This window comes from Semicossyphus pulcher, unplaced genomic scaffold (assembly GCF_022749685.1).
Source record: "Semicossyphus pulcher isolate SPU_LCO1_2020_fin unplaced genomic scaffold, fSemPul1.0.p SCAF_19, whole genome shotgun sequence".
Lineage (NCBI taxonomy): Eukaryota > Metazoa > Chordata > Actinopteri > Labriformes > Labridae > Semicossyphus > Semicossyphus pulcher.
This window is the reverse complement of record NW_027211692.1, coordinates 21601239-21620055: the sequence shown is the minus strand read 5'-3', so window position 1 is coordinate 21620055 and position 18817 is coordinate 21601239. Positions and strand designations below refer to the sequence as shown.

Sequence of the window (18817 nt, the reverse complement as noted above, 5' to 3'; positions counted from 1 at the left end):
CTTCAGTCCCCCCAACACACCTGCACCTCTGCACAGCTGCTTGCCCCACCCCCCTCTTTCTGTCTGTTTTGTTGACTGTCTTCATCAGCAGCCTGTTTAATGAAGTCACAAAAGTTAAATATTTTCTCTCGCAATTCATTTCTCACAGCATGTGAGCCACGTGTGCATGAGGGACGTTATTAGTGACATAGTGTCTCAAAATGAACGTTACCAAATTACATCTGCACCTTTATAAGCGTTATAAACAGCGACAATCAATGAATTTGTGAATAAGTATTATTTGTTAAGTTAGATGCACAATAGCTCCTCATTTCACTACAATATGGCAGCTGGCTGGAGGGACATTGCCAGGGAGCTGAAAGTTTGATATTGAGCGCACAGGTGATATCATTAGAGGGATTTGATTTGATCGTTGATAAGTGGGCGTAGACAGACGTTCTCCACAGCGCAGTAGCTAGCTAACTCACCGAACGTTCTTGGTGCTCTGCGGCTAAATGTTGCAGATTGATTGGTTGAAATTGGTTGGTTCTAGCCTATGTAAGCACACGGGATATTTTTACAGGAAGAAAAAATTATCGGATTTTGATATAAGAATACGAAGAAATGGATTTTCTGTATTTGTTTTGGCCTATATTGTCAAATAGATGCACAATATTACCGGGGATGTGATCTAAAAGGATTAAAATTACATTTTTCATTTCACCTCGACTTTAAGCAATTTTAAACCTTAAACTCTGTCAACAAAAAAGCATAACTAACAAACTAACCAAAAAAAATGCTGAGGAGGCATGTGCATCTCCTCACTTCTCCCTCCAGCTCTTCTTTGCTGGGTTCTTGAGTGATTCCTATTAATGTGGCAAATTGTCAAAGAAGTGATGACACTCGACGGGCATGACGTGTTTCATTGACTGGAGGTCCTGGAACTTTCTCTCCTTGATTGGCAGAGCACATGGAAACATTCTTATCCATGCTATCGTTAATGACGTAGCGATCAAAACGATTGATCGTTACCAAATGACATCATCTTTTATAAGCTTTATAAACCACAACAATCAATGTATTTGCGGTAGGGACGTACAGAGTTAGATAGACAATATCTCCTCATTTCAGTATAATATTGTGCAGCTCGCTGGAGGAAGATCAAAGGAGCTGAAAGTTTAATACTGAGCGCACAGCTGATATAGGCACGTGGATTGTTTACATTGCGCAATAGAACTGCACATGTATGCCGATGTCAGTGATGCAGTCCTTTGTAATAGTTACAGTTATAGTTATACACATAATTTCTAGCTGTTAGATTACAATACGGGATATTCAAATCTCTCTTAATTAGATCATGTAATGTGGAAAAAATGAAACAAAATCTGTAGATGAAATATTGTTTGAAAAGACAGACAAGAGTTAACTTAAAGCCTATCACTTGTAACAGCCACAGATTCTTGAGACTTTCCACTATTTGCTAAATGCTAGCTTAGTGGACTTAGCTATTTTGCTGACTTTTTTTTACTAAAATGCTGACTAAAAAGACTAAATAACTGTGCAATATTTATAGCCTAGCCTATATTATAGTAATCCTCATCACTTACCAGGGGGGAGCCCTGAATCATGGAAATAACTTCAGTGGCTAGGTAGATTTTCATTCTTCTTGAAGCAGCCACCATCTTGAAAAGCTTTTAAAATTGCCTAAGTCACATTGTCTTTTCACTTAGGCAAAATAAAACGGCCTAAGTCACACTCTTGACATAGGCCATTATACTGTTCAACTGAGGATGTAGGCGATTTTACCAGAGGAGATGATTTAGGCAAAAAAATCATTTATGTCAAAAAATGACTTTGGCCATTATGTTACGAAGGTGACGATATGATTCTGTTTGGACAGAGAGCGTCCAATGTCAGCGATGCGGAGCAGACCTCATTTGCCATTAGAATACTCTATTACACCAGAGAAGAGCTAATGGACATAAGGACAACAACACCATTGAACTTATTTCCCTCTTTCCTTATGGAATCCGTGGAATTATTGGACATTCTGGTCAAAGGTGCCCTCACCTTTGTCAATGCAGTGAAACGCAGGAGGAGAGGGAAACGGGCCGGCGCGCTCGTCCGTCTACACCGACTACGCACTGGGCATTTTTCTTTCCAACGGGCTTTCACTGTGCAATAAACTGGACGAACTTCAGCTACTGGTGGGAAGAAACAGAGACTTTTCTTCAACTTCTGTTTTGTGCTTCAAGGAGACGTGGCTGTGTGAAACGATACCGGACTCTGCACTGCAGCTGGCAGGATTCCAACTTCACAGACAGCAACACACAACTTTCCGGCAAAACAAAAGGTGGAGGAATCTGTTTTTATATCAACAGCGGCTGGTGTAGTGATACAGCAGCATTGTTCTCCTGGTTTGGAATATTTTTTCATCAACTGTAAACCCTTCTACTCCCTGAACGTGCCCCACTCCACCTGCAGGTGGATCACAGACTTCCCGTCAGACAAGAGGCAGCACGTGAAGCTGGGGAAATAGGTCTCTGACTCCAGGACCATCACTGGCTCCCCTCAAGGCTACGTTCTTTCCCCTCTGCTCTTCTCCCTGTACACCTGTACAACAGCTGCATCTCCAGTCATCAGTCCGTCAAGCTCCTGAAGTTCACGGACGACACCACCCTCATTAGACTGATCTCTGGTGGGGATGAGTCTGCCTACAGGTGGGAGATTAACCATCTTGTGACCTGGTGTGGTGATAACAACCTGGAGCTTAATGCTCTGAAGACAGTGGAGATGGTTATGGATTTTAGAAAGAAAGCAGCCACACCCGCCCCCATCACCATCAGCGACCCCACTGTTTCCACTGTGGAGTCTTTCCGCTTCCTGGGGACCATCATCAGCCAGGACTTCAAGTGGGAGCTGAACACCTCCCTCATCAAAAAGGGACAGCAGAGGATGTACTTCCTGCGGCAGCTGAAGAAGTTCAACCTGCCAAAGAAAATGATGGTGAACTTCAACACCGCCACCGTTGAGTCCATCCTCACCTGCTCCATCATCGTCTGGTACGCTGTTGCCACTGCCAGGGACAAGGGCAGTCTGCAGAGTATAATCCGCTCTGCAGAGAGGGTGATTGGCTGCAATATGCCATCTCTCGAGGACCTGTACACCTCCAGGACCCTGAGGCGTGCAGGTAAGATTGTGGCCGACCCCTCCCACCCCAGTCACAGTTTCTTTGAGACCCTTCCCTCTGGCAAGAGGCTGCGCTCCATCAGGACCAAAACCTCCCGACACAAGAACAGCTTCTTTCCCTCTGCTGCCGGCCCCGACCCCACCCCACCCCCCCATGTGACATGGACTCTCATCCAGCCCCTCAGTCACATTGGACTGTTATATTGTGTGTACGCTGCACTATTTTTATTTTTAACTTTAACTTTATACTGTAAGCTTCTGCACGCACTAATATCCTGCACATCTGTACAGTTTTTAATCACACTTGTTGTACATATTTTGTATTATACATATTGCTTTTTATATTTTTATTCTTATTGCCTGTTTTTTTTTTTTAATCTTGTTCTATTTAAGTCTTTTACTTATTTTTATTCTAGTTCTGTGTTAATTGTTCTGCACCAAAACCACTAAAACAAATTCCTTGTATAAACCTACTTGGCAATAAACCTGATTCTGATTCTGATTCACCTTCGTAGCAGAGTTTGGCTGTTCCTCACCCAGTTTTAAGCCTCCTACACAGCGGTTTTTGTTTCAGTTAATGACTGTGTTTCAACCTACATGTGAAATTGATGATCATTAGCACCTGTTTGGTATAATTGGTTGATCATACACCTGACTATAATCCTACAAAATCCCTGACTTTGTGGAAGTGTACCTATAAGAAATGATGCTGGTTTGAAAGCAAAGGTTAGTAACACCAAATATTGATTCGATTTAGATTTTTCTGTTGTTCGCTCACTTATCAGTTTTTAAATTGATAAAAATAACAATTATTATTTATATTTTTGAAAGTATTCTTAGTTTACACCATTTTTTCACACCTGCCTAAAACTTTTGCACAGTACTGTATATATACAGTAAATACTATATATACAACATGTTACATTACATAAACACGTTATTAAAACAACAATTAGTTTGGCTTTTACATCTAATTTAATGGCAATTCTGTGCTATGCTGCAGTCTGGGTCTCATATTAGAAGAACTATATCAATGCCAAAAAATACATCTTTCTATAGATATAGATGTTTTAATAATTCAATACCAGATAGATATTTTTTATATGTTTAATATATTTATTGTAGACAGTGACCTATCTGTACCCAAGATTTTCATCTTTAACTGCTGGACCCTGAGCCGATCTGACAACCAAGCACATCTGGTACGTGGGTTTGCGCCGCAGACTGTCAAATTTTAAACTGAGGACATTTTGATTTAAGAGGTAAGAACAAGAAGATATATTTCTGCTCCATAAGGTACAAGGAGATATATTTTCAGTCCTTTACTCCTTTTGTTTTCTTAAGAGATCGTCTTTTTCTTCTCTCGTTTTAAAATTTGACAGTCTGCCGCGCAACCTCACGGCATCCACACACTTTCCAATGTTCAGCCAATCATAATGTGTAACGTCATCTGTAACCGCAGGACCCCAAGCTGATCTGGCAGCCGAGCACATCTGAGGCTCTTCTCAATTCTCAGTTTGTACCTCCTCGAGTCCTTTCCTTGACTCCTCTCCTCGCGTCTTAGTCCCTCCCATCAGAGATGCAATCAGAGGAGGCGAGGAAGAGACACGAGGAGAGAGGAGTTGAGGCAAGAGACATTTAACAACACGAGACATCCCTGCTTCAGAGCCGTCATTTAAAAGCAACGTCAGTTAAATAAGATGTTTGGCACAGCTGCATCATCTGTCTGTTTTGTTATAGCCTGCTGTTTTTTATGATATCTGTCAGCAGAACAGTGTTTATGACAAGTTGCTTGTAATTCAATTCACAACGTGGCATAATGTGACGCGAATGTACGGATGTCACACGTTTATTTTTTAATTTAACACACACACTCACACAAATAAGAGGTACATTTATTATAATCCTCAAGCATATACGTGGCACCAACAATCATGCCCACAGATATTTACTGTCCAGTGTCCGTATTATGCACGCACGTGAGCATACAGCCGTGTGATCCAGCAGCAACAATAAGGAAATAAACATTTACAGCCAACTTTCCTTTGAGGGTCAGCACACAGAACTTTAATAAACATGAGATCCTGTCCGGACTTGACTGTGTCTGCAGATTTAAATAATGAATGAGTTACCTGCTGTGCCTCGCGCGAAAATGTTATGTTTTGTTTCTGCTCAAAAACAGTCAATACATGAACATCAGGCTGTGGAAACTTTAAATAAAAAGTCCAGGCCTACACCTGTCCTTATTTTGTAGTAGACAATTTGTCTTCTGGTTTTGATGAAGAAATAGCAACATGTGGACATGCTGTGGGTTAGTCTGTTGTGCCTTCTGTTAAATGTGAGACACGCCGCGGAGAATACCTGCTCAGACGGGAACAGGTGTCCCAGGAGTAGAAATGTGCAGCAAAAGGCTCCCGCCGTGGTTTGTGTATTCCAGCTGTGTTTTACACCTCTTTTTACATCACGGGTGCCGAAAAGACTTCCGCAAAGGATGCACCGGTGTATCCTCGCTCATAGCTCCTCCAGGAAGCCTCCTCGATCCTCAATCCTCTCTCTTCGAGATTCATTTTATGAATTGAGACATCCTTCAAGATGGCTTGCTGAGATCGATTTCCGGGTCACAGGCAGGAGGACCGAGGAGCGAGGAGACAAGGAGGCACAAAATAGAGAAATGAGAAAGGCCTCTGGTACACCCTGACAAAGACTGACTTTTAACATGTAGGAGTGTTCAGGCAAGGACATATATAAAACATATAGGCTGCTTCTCATGTCTCTTATTTCATATATCCACGCTCCTCGCTCCTTGCTTGAACCGGAAGTAGTTCCGGAGCCGCCATATCGAGGCCCGTCTCAAAGGTCTTATCGCTGCTCAGAGGAGCGAGGAGCGAGGAGCGAGGAGAGAGGAAGGAATGTCTGTCAGTGATTGGACGCTGCAGCAGATCTGACTTATGTGAAACTTCACTTGAGTTTCATATCGCAGAGAGGAAGAAGTGGACCTTAAAACAGACTTTACAGGGTGCCTTGAAACCGTCTATAAACAACGTCGGTATAATGAGTAGGTTTTTGACAACCTGTGATCGTTTAGGATGAAATATTGATCATAACTTGTCATAAAATATATAAAATGCAGTGAATAACTGCGGATTTGATTTGTTTTCGGAGTCAACATCTGAGTAAAAATGAGTTAATTGTCTAAAAATCAAAAGTAGCAAAAACAGATTCATTTCTATTAAATTTAATCTAAAAAAAAACAACCTCTTGTCATGATCACTTATTTCCCCGTTAACTTTTATTATGGATGAATGAATGAATTCAGAGGGAGCAGGAGAGTCTCTCTGTCAGCAGGTAACACTTTTTACGTGTGAGACTGATCATCAATGAGGTCGGGTTTGGGTGATTTCTCTTTACCATGAAACTTGTAGCCTAATAAATAATTTTCATAGTTCATGAACAGAGCAGTATTTGGGCTTAAATTATGAATTTAGATCAGATTACCAGTGATCAAAAATGTAAATAGTGAACAAATAATATAAAGGCATAGTGCTGGTAAGAAATGTCCGTATGACTCTGCAGCAGGAACACAGAGTGCAGCCTGTTCTTCATGTGCAGGTGTCTGTTAAACAGGTAACAGGTTACAGAGAGAAAACACTGTTACTGTGTGTTTTATTAGAATTAATACAGTGCACATGTGTGCAGACACAAACAGCTGTTAAAGCACACTGACAGCTGATCCAGCAGTGATCAGCTGATGTGGTCATCACAAACGGCGCAATTGGAAAGGACAGCTCATGTCTCTTAAAAAACATTCTCTCGTTTCCTCTCCATGCATCTCTGGTGGGAGGGACTAGACACAAGTGAATGACGCAAGTGAAGGAAGCATGGATGCAATTTAAGAGACATGAGAAGCAGCCATAAAGTTTAAGGCAGATGATTGACCTACATCAACTTCCTATTTCATGATGAGACATTGGAAATTTGATGAGCCGCCATAGCCACGCCCTTTGAGTTGCGAGTTTGATAGCCCTCTAGTGTCCAAACCAGGTCGTAACAACCCTGCAGTCCATGGCTCACTGAGGTCATCAGAGAGCAAAGGGCAGGGCTCAGGGTAGCAGAGAGAAAACGATGTAAATCCAGAGAGTCCACTGACCTCAGTGATTACCATCAACGACTTGCATCTTTTTCCGCCAGTTTAAAAACGGCTAAGACCACTTATTATCAAAACAAGATCTGTGGTGCCACTGATGCATGAAAAATGTTTTGTGCTTTTAACTCACTCCTCTATCCACCGCCTCCCCCAACCTCCACTGTGCTTATTCCAGACATGCGCACCACATTCTTTCCAAATAAGATTCTTACCATCAGAAATCAGTTCCCCAACTCAGCCTGCAGCAACCAGTTAATAGAACCTCGCTCACCTCATTCTACCCGACAGAGGTCTCCAAGTCTCCAAGCTTCTGCAAGACTATCGGCCCACAACCTGTCCACTGAACCCGATACCATCAAACCTCCTGCACACCATTTCCCCCACACTTAATCCTGCAGTCATGTACATTATCAACTCATTATCAAAAATCACCCTCAACCCAAACCAGGTTAGAAACTACAGACCAGTTTCACTTCTACCCTTCCTATCAAAAATACTCAAGCGCACAATTTTTTAATTAAGTCTCTGACCTGTCCAAGAACGATCTGCTGGACCCAAATCAGTCTGGCTTTAAGCAGGGCCACTCTACCGAAACCGTACTACCGTCGATAACGGAATCACTGCGTCTGGCTAAAGCTGCTGAGAAGTCCTAAGCTCTATTGCTGCTAGATCTGTCGGCTGCCTTTGACATAGTAAACCACCAAATCCTCCTCTCCACTCTCTCTGAGCTTGGTATCCCAGGATCTGCCCTCAACTGGTTCATATCCTACCTCTCAGGGAGATCTTTTAGAGTATCTTCAAAAGGAGAAGTGTCCAAACCCCACAGCCACATGGGTGCCTCAAGGGTCAGTGCTCGGTCCCCTTCTCTTTTCAATATATACCGCCTAACTTGGTGCAATCATTCGCTCCCATGGTTTTTCATACCATTGCTATGCGGACGATACCCAGCTCTTCCTGTCATTCCCACCAGAGGACACTACAGCCTCAGCACGTCATGCCTTGCCGTTATCTCTAAATGGATGAAAAAATGCCACCTTCAGCTCAACCTATCTAAGACTGAGCTCCTTGTCATCTCAGCCAGTCCTTCTGTGCAACCACAGATCAATATCCAGCTTGGATAAACTGAACTCATACCCATTAAGTCTGCCCAGAACCTGGGCGTCATAATTGACAATCAGCTAACCTTTAAGGTTCATGTGGCCTTCGATTGCTCCGTCATGTTGATTTGCCCTGTACATCAGGAAGATCAGACCCTACCTTTCAGAGCATGCAACACACTGCTGGTACAGGCTCTCGTGAAAGCACGCATTGACTACTGCAACTCCCTACTAGCAGGCCTTCCTGCATGCACATTCAAACCTCTGCAGATGATCCAAAACCATCAGCACGACTGGTCTTCAATCAACCCAAAACACCACGTTACTCCGCTGTTCATCCCTACACTGGTTTCCAGTTGCCGCTCACATCAAATTCAAAACCCTGTTGCTTGCTAACAAAACAGCACCAAAAATGGCTCCTGCCTACCACAACACCCTCATCCAGGTCTACACTCCCTCCCTCCCACTACGTTCAGCAAATGAAAGATGCCTGGTACTCCCATCACAACAGGGCCCTAAGCCGCTAACTAGACTCTTCTCCTCAGTAGTCCACAGGTGGTGGAATGAGTTACCAAACTCCATTTGGTCCCTTTCCACCTTTCAGAAAAAGCTAAAGACCCATGCATGCACACATCTTCACTTAAAGATATTGATGCTATTGACATTGAGGTTGTTGTTTATGTTGTTTAGAATATTCATGATGATGATGACTATATTGACCTTGTTGATGTTTCTGATGATTATTATAAAAATTGTGTTGCATAAACTCTCAGATGTACGTCGCTTTGGAAAAAAGCATCTGCTAAATGAAATTGTAACATTGTAATTTTAAGTTACAAAATGGTTTACTAGTTAACAAGAGCCAAAATACCCATCACTAACACTAGTGAGGGAATTTGCACCCTACTAGTTAACTAGTGGAGGATATCAGACACCAACAAAACTGCTTACTAGTTGACATGTGTGCATAACTAATTGAACTAGTGACATGATAAAATTTCCATTAACATGTGAGACAGTTGCAGTACTTCACTAGTTAACCAGTCGCGTGCAGATGTTGACAAGTGCTCAGTTTTTTCAGTACACAGTCATCTATTGAGACAATGTGAACCACTAGTTGACTAATTTTGTCCTGTCTTCATCAGCAGTCTGTTTTATTAAATCAAAAAAGTTTAATATTTTCTCTCACAATTCAGTTTTGACAGCATGAGAGCCGCATGTGCACGAGGAATGTACTGTATATAATGACGTAGTGTTTCAAAACACTTAAACCAACAAGGAAAACAGCACTGCGGCATATTGCAAATAGGAGACATTGTAGCTGTTTGGATCCGGAATAATTTTTAATGCAGAGATGCAACGTCACCACTTAACAACCGGATGGCGCCATCTTCTGGGTAAAATACCGCCTCTCTCTGCATTTTATACTGGTATGTCACACTGCTAGGACGCTGCCCACTTTTTAGATAATAAAGAATGTATTTAAAGTGCGTCTTATAAAAACGAATTTTACAGTAATTACGAATTATAAATTCTTAAATCTGAATTTTACTTTTACTTTCACACTCACATTCACACACTGATGGCAAAGGCCAAAGTGCTAATTTCCAATCAGATCTATGCCAGATCCATTCATACCCGATGGCTATGCCACCAGGAGCAATATGGGGTTCAGTGTTTTGCCCAAAGACACACTTCAACATGTACCTGTAGCAGTGAGGGATCAAACCCCCAACCTTCTGATTGAGAGATGACCAACCCTACCACTGAGCCACAGCCGCCCTAGTAGAACTAGTATGACTAGTTTCCACTGTTAAAATGGCAAAAAGAAAAATATTCAGAACAGGAAAAAGACCAATGCCTTTTGTTTCATTGTTGTAAATAACTCAAATAATAAAACTTCATCAGCTTCAGAGAGTTACATTTTGGACGGGTGGACTTCTTGCTGGAGAGCCAATAGAAGGGTTCCGTTTTATGGCGCTTTCCTGCCTACTCATTTGCGTTTAGTGTAACTTGTCAGCATTTTGTCTTTCACTAGGAGTACTAGTAAACATTTTAGCCTTACTAGTTAACAAGTAAGGTCAAAAAGACCCCAACTAAGTATTACTACTAGTTAACAAGTGAATATTTTGAGCCTCACTAGTTAACTAGTAAGGTCCATAAAGCCATCACTGATGTAAATAGTGGAGACTTTGGCTCTTACAACTGAACTAGTAAACATTTTGAACCACACTAGTTAACTAGTAAGGTCAAAAGGACCCCAACTAGTGTTACTAGTGGACATTTTGGTCATTAAAAGTAAACTACTGTATTAAACATTTCAGCCTCACTCGTTAACTAGTAATATTAAAATGTCCCACTAGTTTAACTAGTGGATATTTTGGCTTTTGCTGTCTACTAGTTAACTAGTAAGGCTTTCAGCGTTCAACTAGTGAACTTGTGCTCTCAAACACTAAACTAGTGTAGGAGAGTGACGCTGGATATCAAGGATATTGCATAGGATTGTGATACAATTATTCCCAGTCACACACCAGCGGCGTTTAGAGCCGTTACAAAACAAAACCATCAACAACTTAAAGTATGTTTTGTAGTGTTGGGAGCCCCTGCAAATGGCACCTGACCTTACTTATTTTTGGCGAGTGGCGGGCGCACACAGCTAATAATATCACTATTACTAATAAAATAAAAACTATCGTTAGTTTTGGTAGCCTCCTGAAGTTCAATGTAGAGAAGGAAATGGTCAAAATCAATGAATGAATTTGATTAATTATTCAAGTTGAGCAATCAAATACAAATAATTTAAATTCAGTTTCAGCTGACACATACTGTATTTATGCCCATAAGTGTCTGTCCAAACAAACCATCAGCAGATACGGTTCATTCAATTACATGGATTTGTCTCTTTCCAAAAATGTTGTAGAGAGACAGCCACAGGTGCCTCTTTGCTACCGCACATGAAGGTGTAGTTGTGGCTATTCTGATCTCATTAAGAATATGGTGATAATGGACCATTAATCAAGGTTCTGCCAGACAGGTGGCCTATAATGGCTAAAGCTACAGAGGCAGAGCTCAGCGCACAGGTGATGCTTATCTGCGCATTGTATGAGAGTTAAAACAAATTCTTGTTTCATGGTGAATTATCGAAATTTTGTCGATTGCCACAACTGCGCCCTCCGACCAAAACTCAAGATTTGAACAACTTTTCATTGCTAAGGTCTTTTCTATACTTAGTTTAGGGTTGATGGATGAAGTCATTACTCAGTTTCAAGGTTGTACTTTGAAAAAGCTACACAACATCTAACTTACATGCCAAGTAATATACATAAGAGTATTTTTTGTGATCAGTCAATGTAATCTACCATACAGTGTAGTACAAAAATCCGTAAGTGTGTGATTTAGGTTTAAGTTCTGCAACAAAACACTACATTTCTTCATAAATTTCAATGGTCTCAGGGATGCTGGATGCAGAGTTGTTAAACAATCAATATTCTCTAAATCACAATTGATTTTATGCGGTGGCCCACTAAATGTTTTTCTCCTCCTCAGCAAAACCGTGTTGTTGGGGCCATGCAGCTTTACTCAGTTGACAGGAAGGTGTCTCAGCCCATCGAGGGGCATGCTGCAGGCTTTGCACAATTCAAGATGGAGGGCAACACAGAAGAGTCAACTCTTTTCTGTTTTGCTGTACGAGGACAAGCAGGAGGAAAAGTAAGTTTAGGCTGAAACTGCAAAAATAACGATATCAGCATTGACTAATTTGAAAAGTTCATATAAAAAATGCAACAAAAAGTTTTTTGGGCCCTGCAGAATACAAATCAACTTTACTGGTGTATAAACACATTTTCCAGAGACCCTTGTGACCTTACATACCTTCCTGTCTAATTTTTTTTTCTCAATATCCTTTTTTTCTCTAGCTGCATATCATTGAAGTTGGGACTCCGCCGACTGGCAACCAGCCATTTCCAAAGAAAGCTGTAGATGTTTTCTTTCCTCCAGAAGCACAGAATGACTTCCCTGTGGCCATGCAGGTAAAAAAAAAGAAGTATTTACAACACACAGAGCCTGTGCTTGTTGTCTGTTTTTGTTCTTTACTCTCCGTACTCCTCCATTGGGGGGGAAAAATGTTCTTCAATTTCTACTTCATCATGGCCTTTAAGACTTTCTTCCCACGTGTTTGCAAAAGGCCTGCTCAAGAGCTGGCAATTGGCTTGCGATACAACATTGGAGAGTCTTGGAAGAGGCCCACTCCATCTGTAGATGTACCCATATAGCAATATAAGATTAATAACTCTGTTATGGTGTAGTAGTACTATGGGCGGGGCACTGGGTACAATTTAAAATATAATGGCACTGTTTCCTGTATTATTTACTCACTATAGTATGTTACAACCTTTGTTTACTTCAGAAATAATAACTGGCGGTGCCTCCAATGACAATAAGAAATAATAATCAAAGGAATAAAAGGTCTATGCCTCCTATTAAAGTTTTATCCTGTGTTTTAATATTAAACCCTTTTAAGAGAATGATAACCAACACATGAAATACCTCTAAATAAATATGAAACAATAACTATACCTCCAATGTAGTAAAACAAATTTAATTATTTATTTACATACTTGAGCTCACTCAAAAGCGAATGCAATGAATGCAAATCAAAATACCGAATATTTATAAACAACACAATTACTTTCTTTCAATTTCAAATGTCTTTTAAATCTTCAGTTTTTAACTTCTTATTAACTTCCAAAATCACAAGTGGATGTCACCTTAACATATATTTAGAAACAGCAATACACAATGGGCCCACACACTCACACACACTCTTACTCTGTAGCGCAATCAGAATAAAACAAAACCCCAGTTGCAGGCCTGAGTTTGGGACCGTTGAGGCCTAAAAACTGTGTTAGCCCCTTCACTCGTTTACACAAGCAGAAATAAAAGGCACGCACAAAGTAATCAGTACTCATGAGTCCAGGGAATATTCAGGGGATGGATGAGAGGATAGAAGAGGGGGAAAGCTGGATGTAATGGATGGTCAGCAGAGCGCAGCAGAAACATTTAGTCACAATAAACGTCATTCAAACTCATAATTACCTCTGGTAGATCACAAAAGTCCAAACACATGACAAGCTGGTCGTCAGCCACTCAGCGAAATTTCAACTGGAAAGCCCCCTGAGGTCGGATTTCCGACTCGGAAAGTTGGAGGAACCTCACCAACCCCGACCTTATAATCTCTGTGCATCACCAGTAAATGAAAGCTGTACTATTAACTGTTTATCACTCCTGTCCTATTTGTGTGTCATTAAACCAGCTGTAAGCACAGTACTGTCCAACTTCTATCTGTGGACATGTTGTTCTGGTGTTTATATGCGCAAAATACCGCATAATGCATTTTAATCCACCGGTATTGTAATGGCTAACCTGGCTAGAGCTATCCCCGCATATAGCTCCTGTTTATTAGCCCTTCTGTCTTATTTGTGTCTCATTGGCTCAGCCGTACACACAGTACTGTCCAATTTCTTGCTGTGGACATCATATTTGTTCTGTAGTTGTCTGTATTCCAAGAGAGCAAGCACAATAACTGTTTCACTGGAGGCGTCCAACTTGGTTTTCCGACTTGTTGTACTGGAATGCGGTCAACTGGGGTGTGACGTCATTCCCAGTATCGAATTCCTACTTCCGAGGTTGATGGAATGCACCATTACACTTCTATTCAAGTTAGGCTGTGAGGCTGACTACACGTGCAGGCTCATTTACGTTGAAAACAAACTATGCTCATTTGCATGCACTTTAACATTGAACTGTACATATTTACATTTTTTTTTAACTTATATACTTATATATATAATTTATTTATATATATAAAACATATAAATTTTAACAATATTTAAACATGTTTTAGTGTTTTAAAATGCTTTCTTTTTAATTATTTATACTTTTATGTCTAAATGAATTTTAGCCAGGGCTACACATGGACTTGGCAATACTTATTAAGCTTTGCATCAAATTTCTCAAAGGGCATTTTGATTATGATTTTTCAATCAACTTTTGTACTAACCAAACTTCTCTTCTGTACATCTAGATCAGCTCCAAGCAAGATGTAGTCTTTCTCATCACCAAATATGGCTACATTCACCTGTATGACCTGGAGACTGGAACGTGTATCTACATGAACAGGATCAGCGGGGAAACCATTTTTGTCACTGCCCCCCACGAGCCTACTGCTGGTATCATTGGAGTCAACAGGAAAGGACAGGTACTCTTAATTACACACTCTGGACCTCCACATATTTTATACAGTGAAATTTATGTGAAGAGCCTTCTCAAAATACCCCTTTTCTATTGTTTTAAATTGGCGAGAATACTGCAAAGCATTCGCCACATGTTCTTGTGCTCATAGAATTTCGCAGTGTTTTTGTCACTTAACTCCTTTAGTAGAAGTAGAAACTGACAAATCACAAAATTTAGCTAAACATTTGAGTGTTGTGTCTAACTGGTGCTTGAGGCTTTAAAAATCAAGGATTTTGAATGTCCGACAGCCCACCACTAACATTTTAGTCCCATCTTGTATTTTTAAATTTGCAACTTTGATTTGAAGTCCCCATTACCTGAGTCTGAGTCTTCAAGGTTTCATTATGTTAAATGCCTCTAAGCTGAGCTGTAGCTCTATCATCTGTGAGTCTTTATGTTTATACTTTACCTAGGTCTTAGAGGGTGTGGAAGCAGATCCACACTGTATGAACCTTGACTGACTGTGTGGGATCTTTTGGATTTATAGAGCATGCATTCCATTTACTGGGGATTAACTTTTACTGTGGTATATCAGCCCTTTTGTATTCAAGCTTGGGTCCTAGGGTGTAACCTTGACTGAGGAAATCTTTGGAAAAAAAAGCTGTAGCAGCATCTTTGGTTTCAGGCAGCATGTGACAATAACAGCAGGAGTGCTAATTTGATCCTCTTGGCTCTCACCTGCAGGTGTATTGCACACACAAAAGCAAACACACACACACACACACACACACACACACACACACACACACACACACACACACACACACACACACACAGGAATATAAAAAAATATAACACTACATACAACAACATGCATTACTCCCTCTCCGTGATTTAGGAATATGACACGTCTTGTGACACAAATCACTTTAATCTATTTTGCATGCAAAATTGTTTTTAAAAAGTGTACTGTATTCAAGTGAATTAAAGGTTCAGCAGTTCATGTGGTTCATACAGGCAGTGTCAAAAATTGCAAATAATTTCAGGAGGAATAATGGTATGTGTTCTAGTTTAAGAATGACTACTTTTTGATGTTTATATCACTTAAATATGTTTTGCTAATTTTGCAGTGGCAATAGTGTTTGTGAATGAACTGAGGAATAAAATACATGTATGTATGCTGGACACTACATTGTTTCATTTTAAAGAATAAATCCCAACCATGCAGCGTCTCCTGTTGTGTTCAGAAATTTAATTCTGCAAATGTGTTATTCCAGGTGTTGTCGGTGTGTGTGGAGGAGGATAACATCATTCCCTACATAACAAATGTCCTCCAGAACCCAGACCTGGCTCTCCGTATGGCTGTCCGAAACAATCTTGCTGGTGCTGAGGAGCTGTTTGCCCGCAAGTTTAACACCCTCTTTGCAGCAGGGAATTACTCTGAAGCTGCCAAGGTGGCAGCCAATGCACCCAAGGTAATGCCAGTGCACCACTTACAGCCATTTTAAACAACGTGACAATACTTACAGTTCAGTTAATACAAGCTCAGACTGTTAAGACTAAGCAGATTTCTGTAGCTTAGTATGGCTATAGACACCCGGATGTGTGTAAAATAAGCTTAGATTGTTGCATAAAAATAGTTTAATTATAATCAGAAATACTTTATAAATCTCCAGGGGGAAATTCAGGTTTTACAGTTGCTCCTATGAGAGAAAGCATAGAGAAATATATGGCATAAAATAGAAGTAGAAAAAAATGTCAAATATGTTCATATATATATATATATACAATAAAATAAAGAGTAAGTAAGAGTTCAGTTCAGTGCGCAGTTTAAAGTGGTGTTTGTGTGTCAGACATTCAGAGGGAGGAGTTAGAGAGTTTGATGGCCACAGGCAGGAATGACTTCCTGTGCTTAACCAGCACATCATGGAGTGGGTGGGAGACATTGTCCAAGATAACCCGTATCTAGGACACGAGAGGAGCATCCACCTGCATCGCTTTCAGCTTCTCACCCAGTAGAGCTGGCCGGATGGTGTTTAAAGCACTGGAGAAGTCAAAAAATATGACCCTCACAGCTCTCGCTGGCTTGTCCAGGTGATTGTAGACACGGTTGAGCAGGAAAGTGATGGCATCCTTAACTCCAAGTCGGGGCTGGTAGGCGAACTGAAGGGGATCAAAGTGGAGCCTGACCCTGGGCCAGAGCTGCTCCAGGACAAGTATCTTAAGAGTAATTAAGAAGGTTAACAGGGGATGCAGCCTTTCAGTGATTGATACAAATTGTTGGAAGGAACATGTCTTATATTACAGTCACTAATGATCTTATATTACTGTTCACCACCATTGTTACTTATATTGCTCAAATGTGACTTTCCTAAACCAGAAGCTTCCTTTTGTCAATTTAATACTTGGTCTATCTATCCACCTTTCTTCTCCAGGGTATCCTGCGGACCCCAGACACCATCCGTCGGTTCCAGAGTGTTCCAGCCCAACCAGGCCAAACTTCGCCCTTGCTCCAATACTTTGGCATCTTGCTGGACCAAGGCCAACTTAATAAGTTTGAGTCCCTGGAGTTGTGCAGGCCTGTTCTCCAGCAGGGACGCAAGCAGCTACTGGAGAAATGGTTGAAAGAGGACAAGGTTTGTGTCCAATGGTTGGTTTCAAAGTATGGAATCTTTATTTTGTCTTTAAACGTGTGAATTCATCAGTCATTTCATGACAAACATTAAAATTTATTATTTTTAATAATGTAAAATTTAAACCAAGACACATCCCGAATGACAACCAACCTATTACTTGTCCAAGGGATAACTAATGGACATGTCTCTTTAATTTATACAAATAGTTACAACGTACACAGACTGCATTAGAGATCAAAATAAAAATACAAAAATAATCTAAATTTTGGGATATATCAATCTGGGACGCTGGGTAATGCTTGAGAAAGGATAGAAGCACTCAACATTGAGATCCATACTATTCATTTTATTTAGTTTCTTATTTAGTTTCTGTATTAACTTTAAAAAAGACTATTACAACATGTCCTGCGTGTATGATGAAATATTTAGTAATTTCATACTAAATTTCTGTTCTTTCAAACAAATTATCAGTGCAAAGACGAAGATAACACTTGATTGCCTGGTTGGTAAATTTAATTTGTTTGAAAAAGGTCAAAGTCCATCCAGTGCTTTTTTCTGATTGACCTTGTCTGGGTGCTTTCTTGCTTTGTCCTGAATTTGTATCTCTTCTAAACCCTTGATTTTCAATGGCACTCTGTTTGTGCCTGTGTGCATGTGTGTGTTTACAGTTGGAGTGCTCTGAGGAGCTTGGAGACTTGGTGAAGTCAGTAGATCCTACTCTTGCCCTCAGTGTCTACCTCAGAGCCAATGTCCCCAATAAGGTCATTCAGTGCTTTGCAGAGACGGGACAGTTCCAGAAGATTGTGCTCTATGCCAAAAAGGTTTGTGACAAAATCTGATTTTTGTTATTCCTTTATGTTGAATAATACTAGACAATTTTCTTTCATGTTTTCTGTGTGGTTCCATTGTAGCTACAGCACACCTCAAATGTATTGCAATTTTCAAAGATCTGTTGTCCCTGTAGGTTGGCTACACTCCAGACTGGATCTTCTTGCTGAGGAACGTAATGCGGATCAGTCCAGAACAGGGCCTCCAGTTTTCCCAGATGCTGGTTCAGGATGAAGAGCCACTTGCGGACATTACACAGGTAAAATAAAAAAACAAATGCATATTTTCTATTTATTTCCACAACCAGCACCTACTGTTTGTATCAGCAAAAATAATTAATGGGCTTCACCTCATTTTCACCAACATGTTTGCACAGGTTACAGGAGCTTTTTGTAGGTCTTATTTCACTAACTGAGACAGTGACAGCCTTAAGTTGACAAAAGCAATCTGGTGATGAAAAAGAAGATGATTCAAAAGATGAATTACACAATAACTGCTGCTTAAAAGCCAATTACCGAACAATGTATTGAATGGTAAATAGTAAATGGACTATACTGTGGCTTTTCTAGTCTTTGCGACATACACTGATGGCAGAGGCTGCTACGTAAAGTGCCCAATTGTCAATCAGATATCACATTCATATGAGCAATTTGGGGTTCAGTGTCTTGTCCAAGGGCACTTCGACATGTAGCCTGAGGGAGCTGGGGATCGAA

The 18817-nt window shown here is 40.6% G+C and overlaps 1 protein-coding gene across 1 annotated transcript in view; it reads left to right on the top strand.

Moving 5' to 3' along the window:
• Nucleotides 1–18817, top strand: part of LOC138596698 (clathrin heavy chain 1-like) — a 66984-nt gene that overhangs the window by 33073 nt on the left and 15094 nt on the right. The window contains exons 4-10 of the mRNA XM_069668000.1: nucleotides 11956–12117; nucleotides 12324–12437; nucleotides 14492–14665; nucleotides 15918–16115; nucleotides 17076–17276; nucleotides 17945–18097; nucleotides 18241–18363. Of these exons, the coding sequence (XP_069524101.1) occupies nucleotides 11956–12117; nucleotides 12324–12437; nucleotides 14492–14665; nucleotides 15918–16115; nucleotides 17076–17276; nucleotides 17945–18097; nucleotides 18241–18363 (1125 nt within the window). The remainder of the gene's footprint in view (nucleotides 1–11955; nucleotides 12118–12323; nucleotides 12438–14491; nucleotides 14666–15917; nucleotides 16116–17075; nucleotides 17277–17944; nucleotides 18098–18240; nucleotides 18364–18817) is intronic.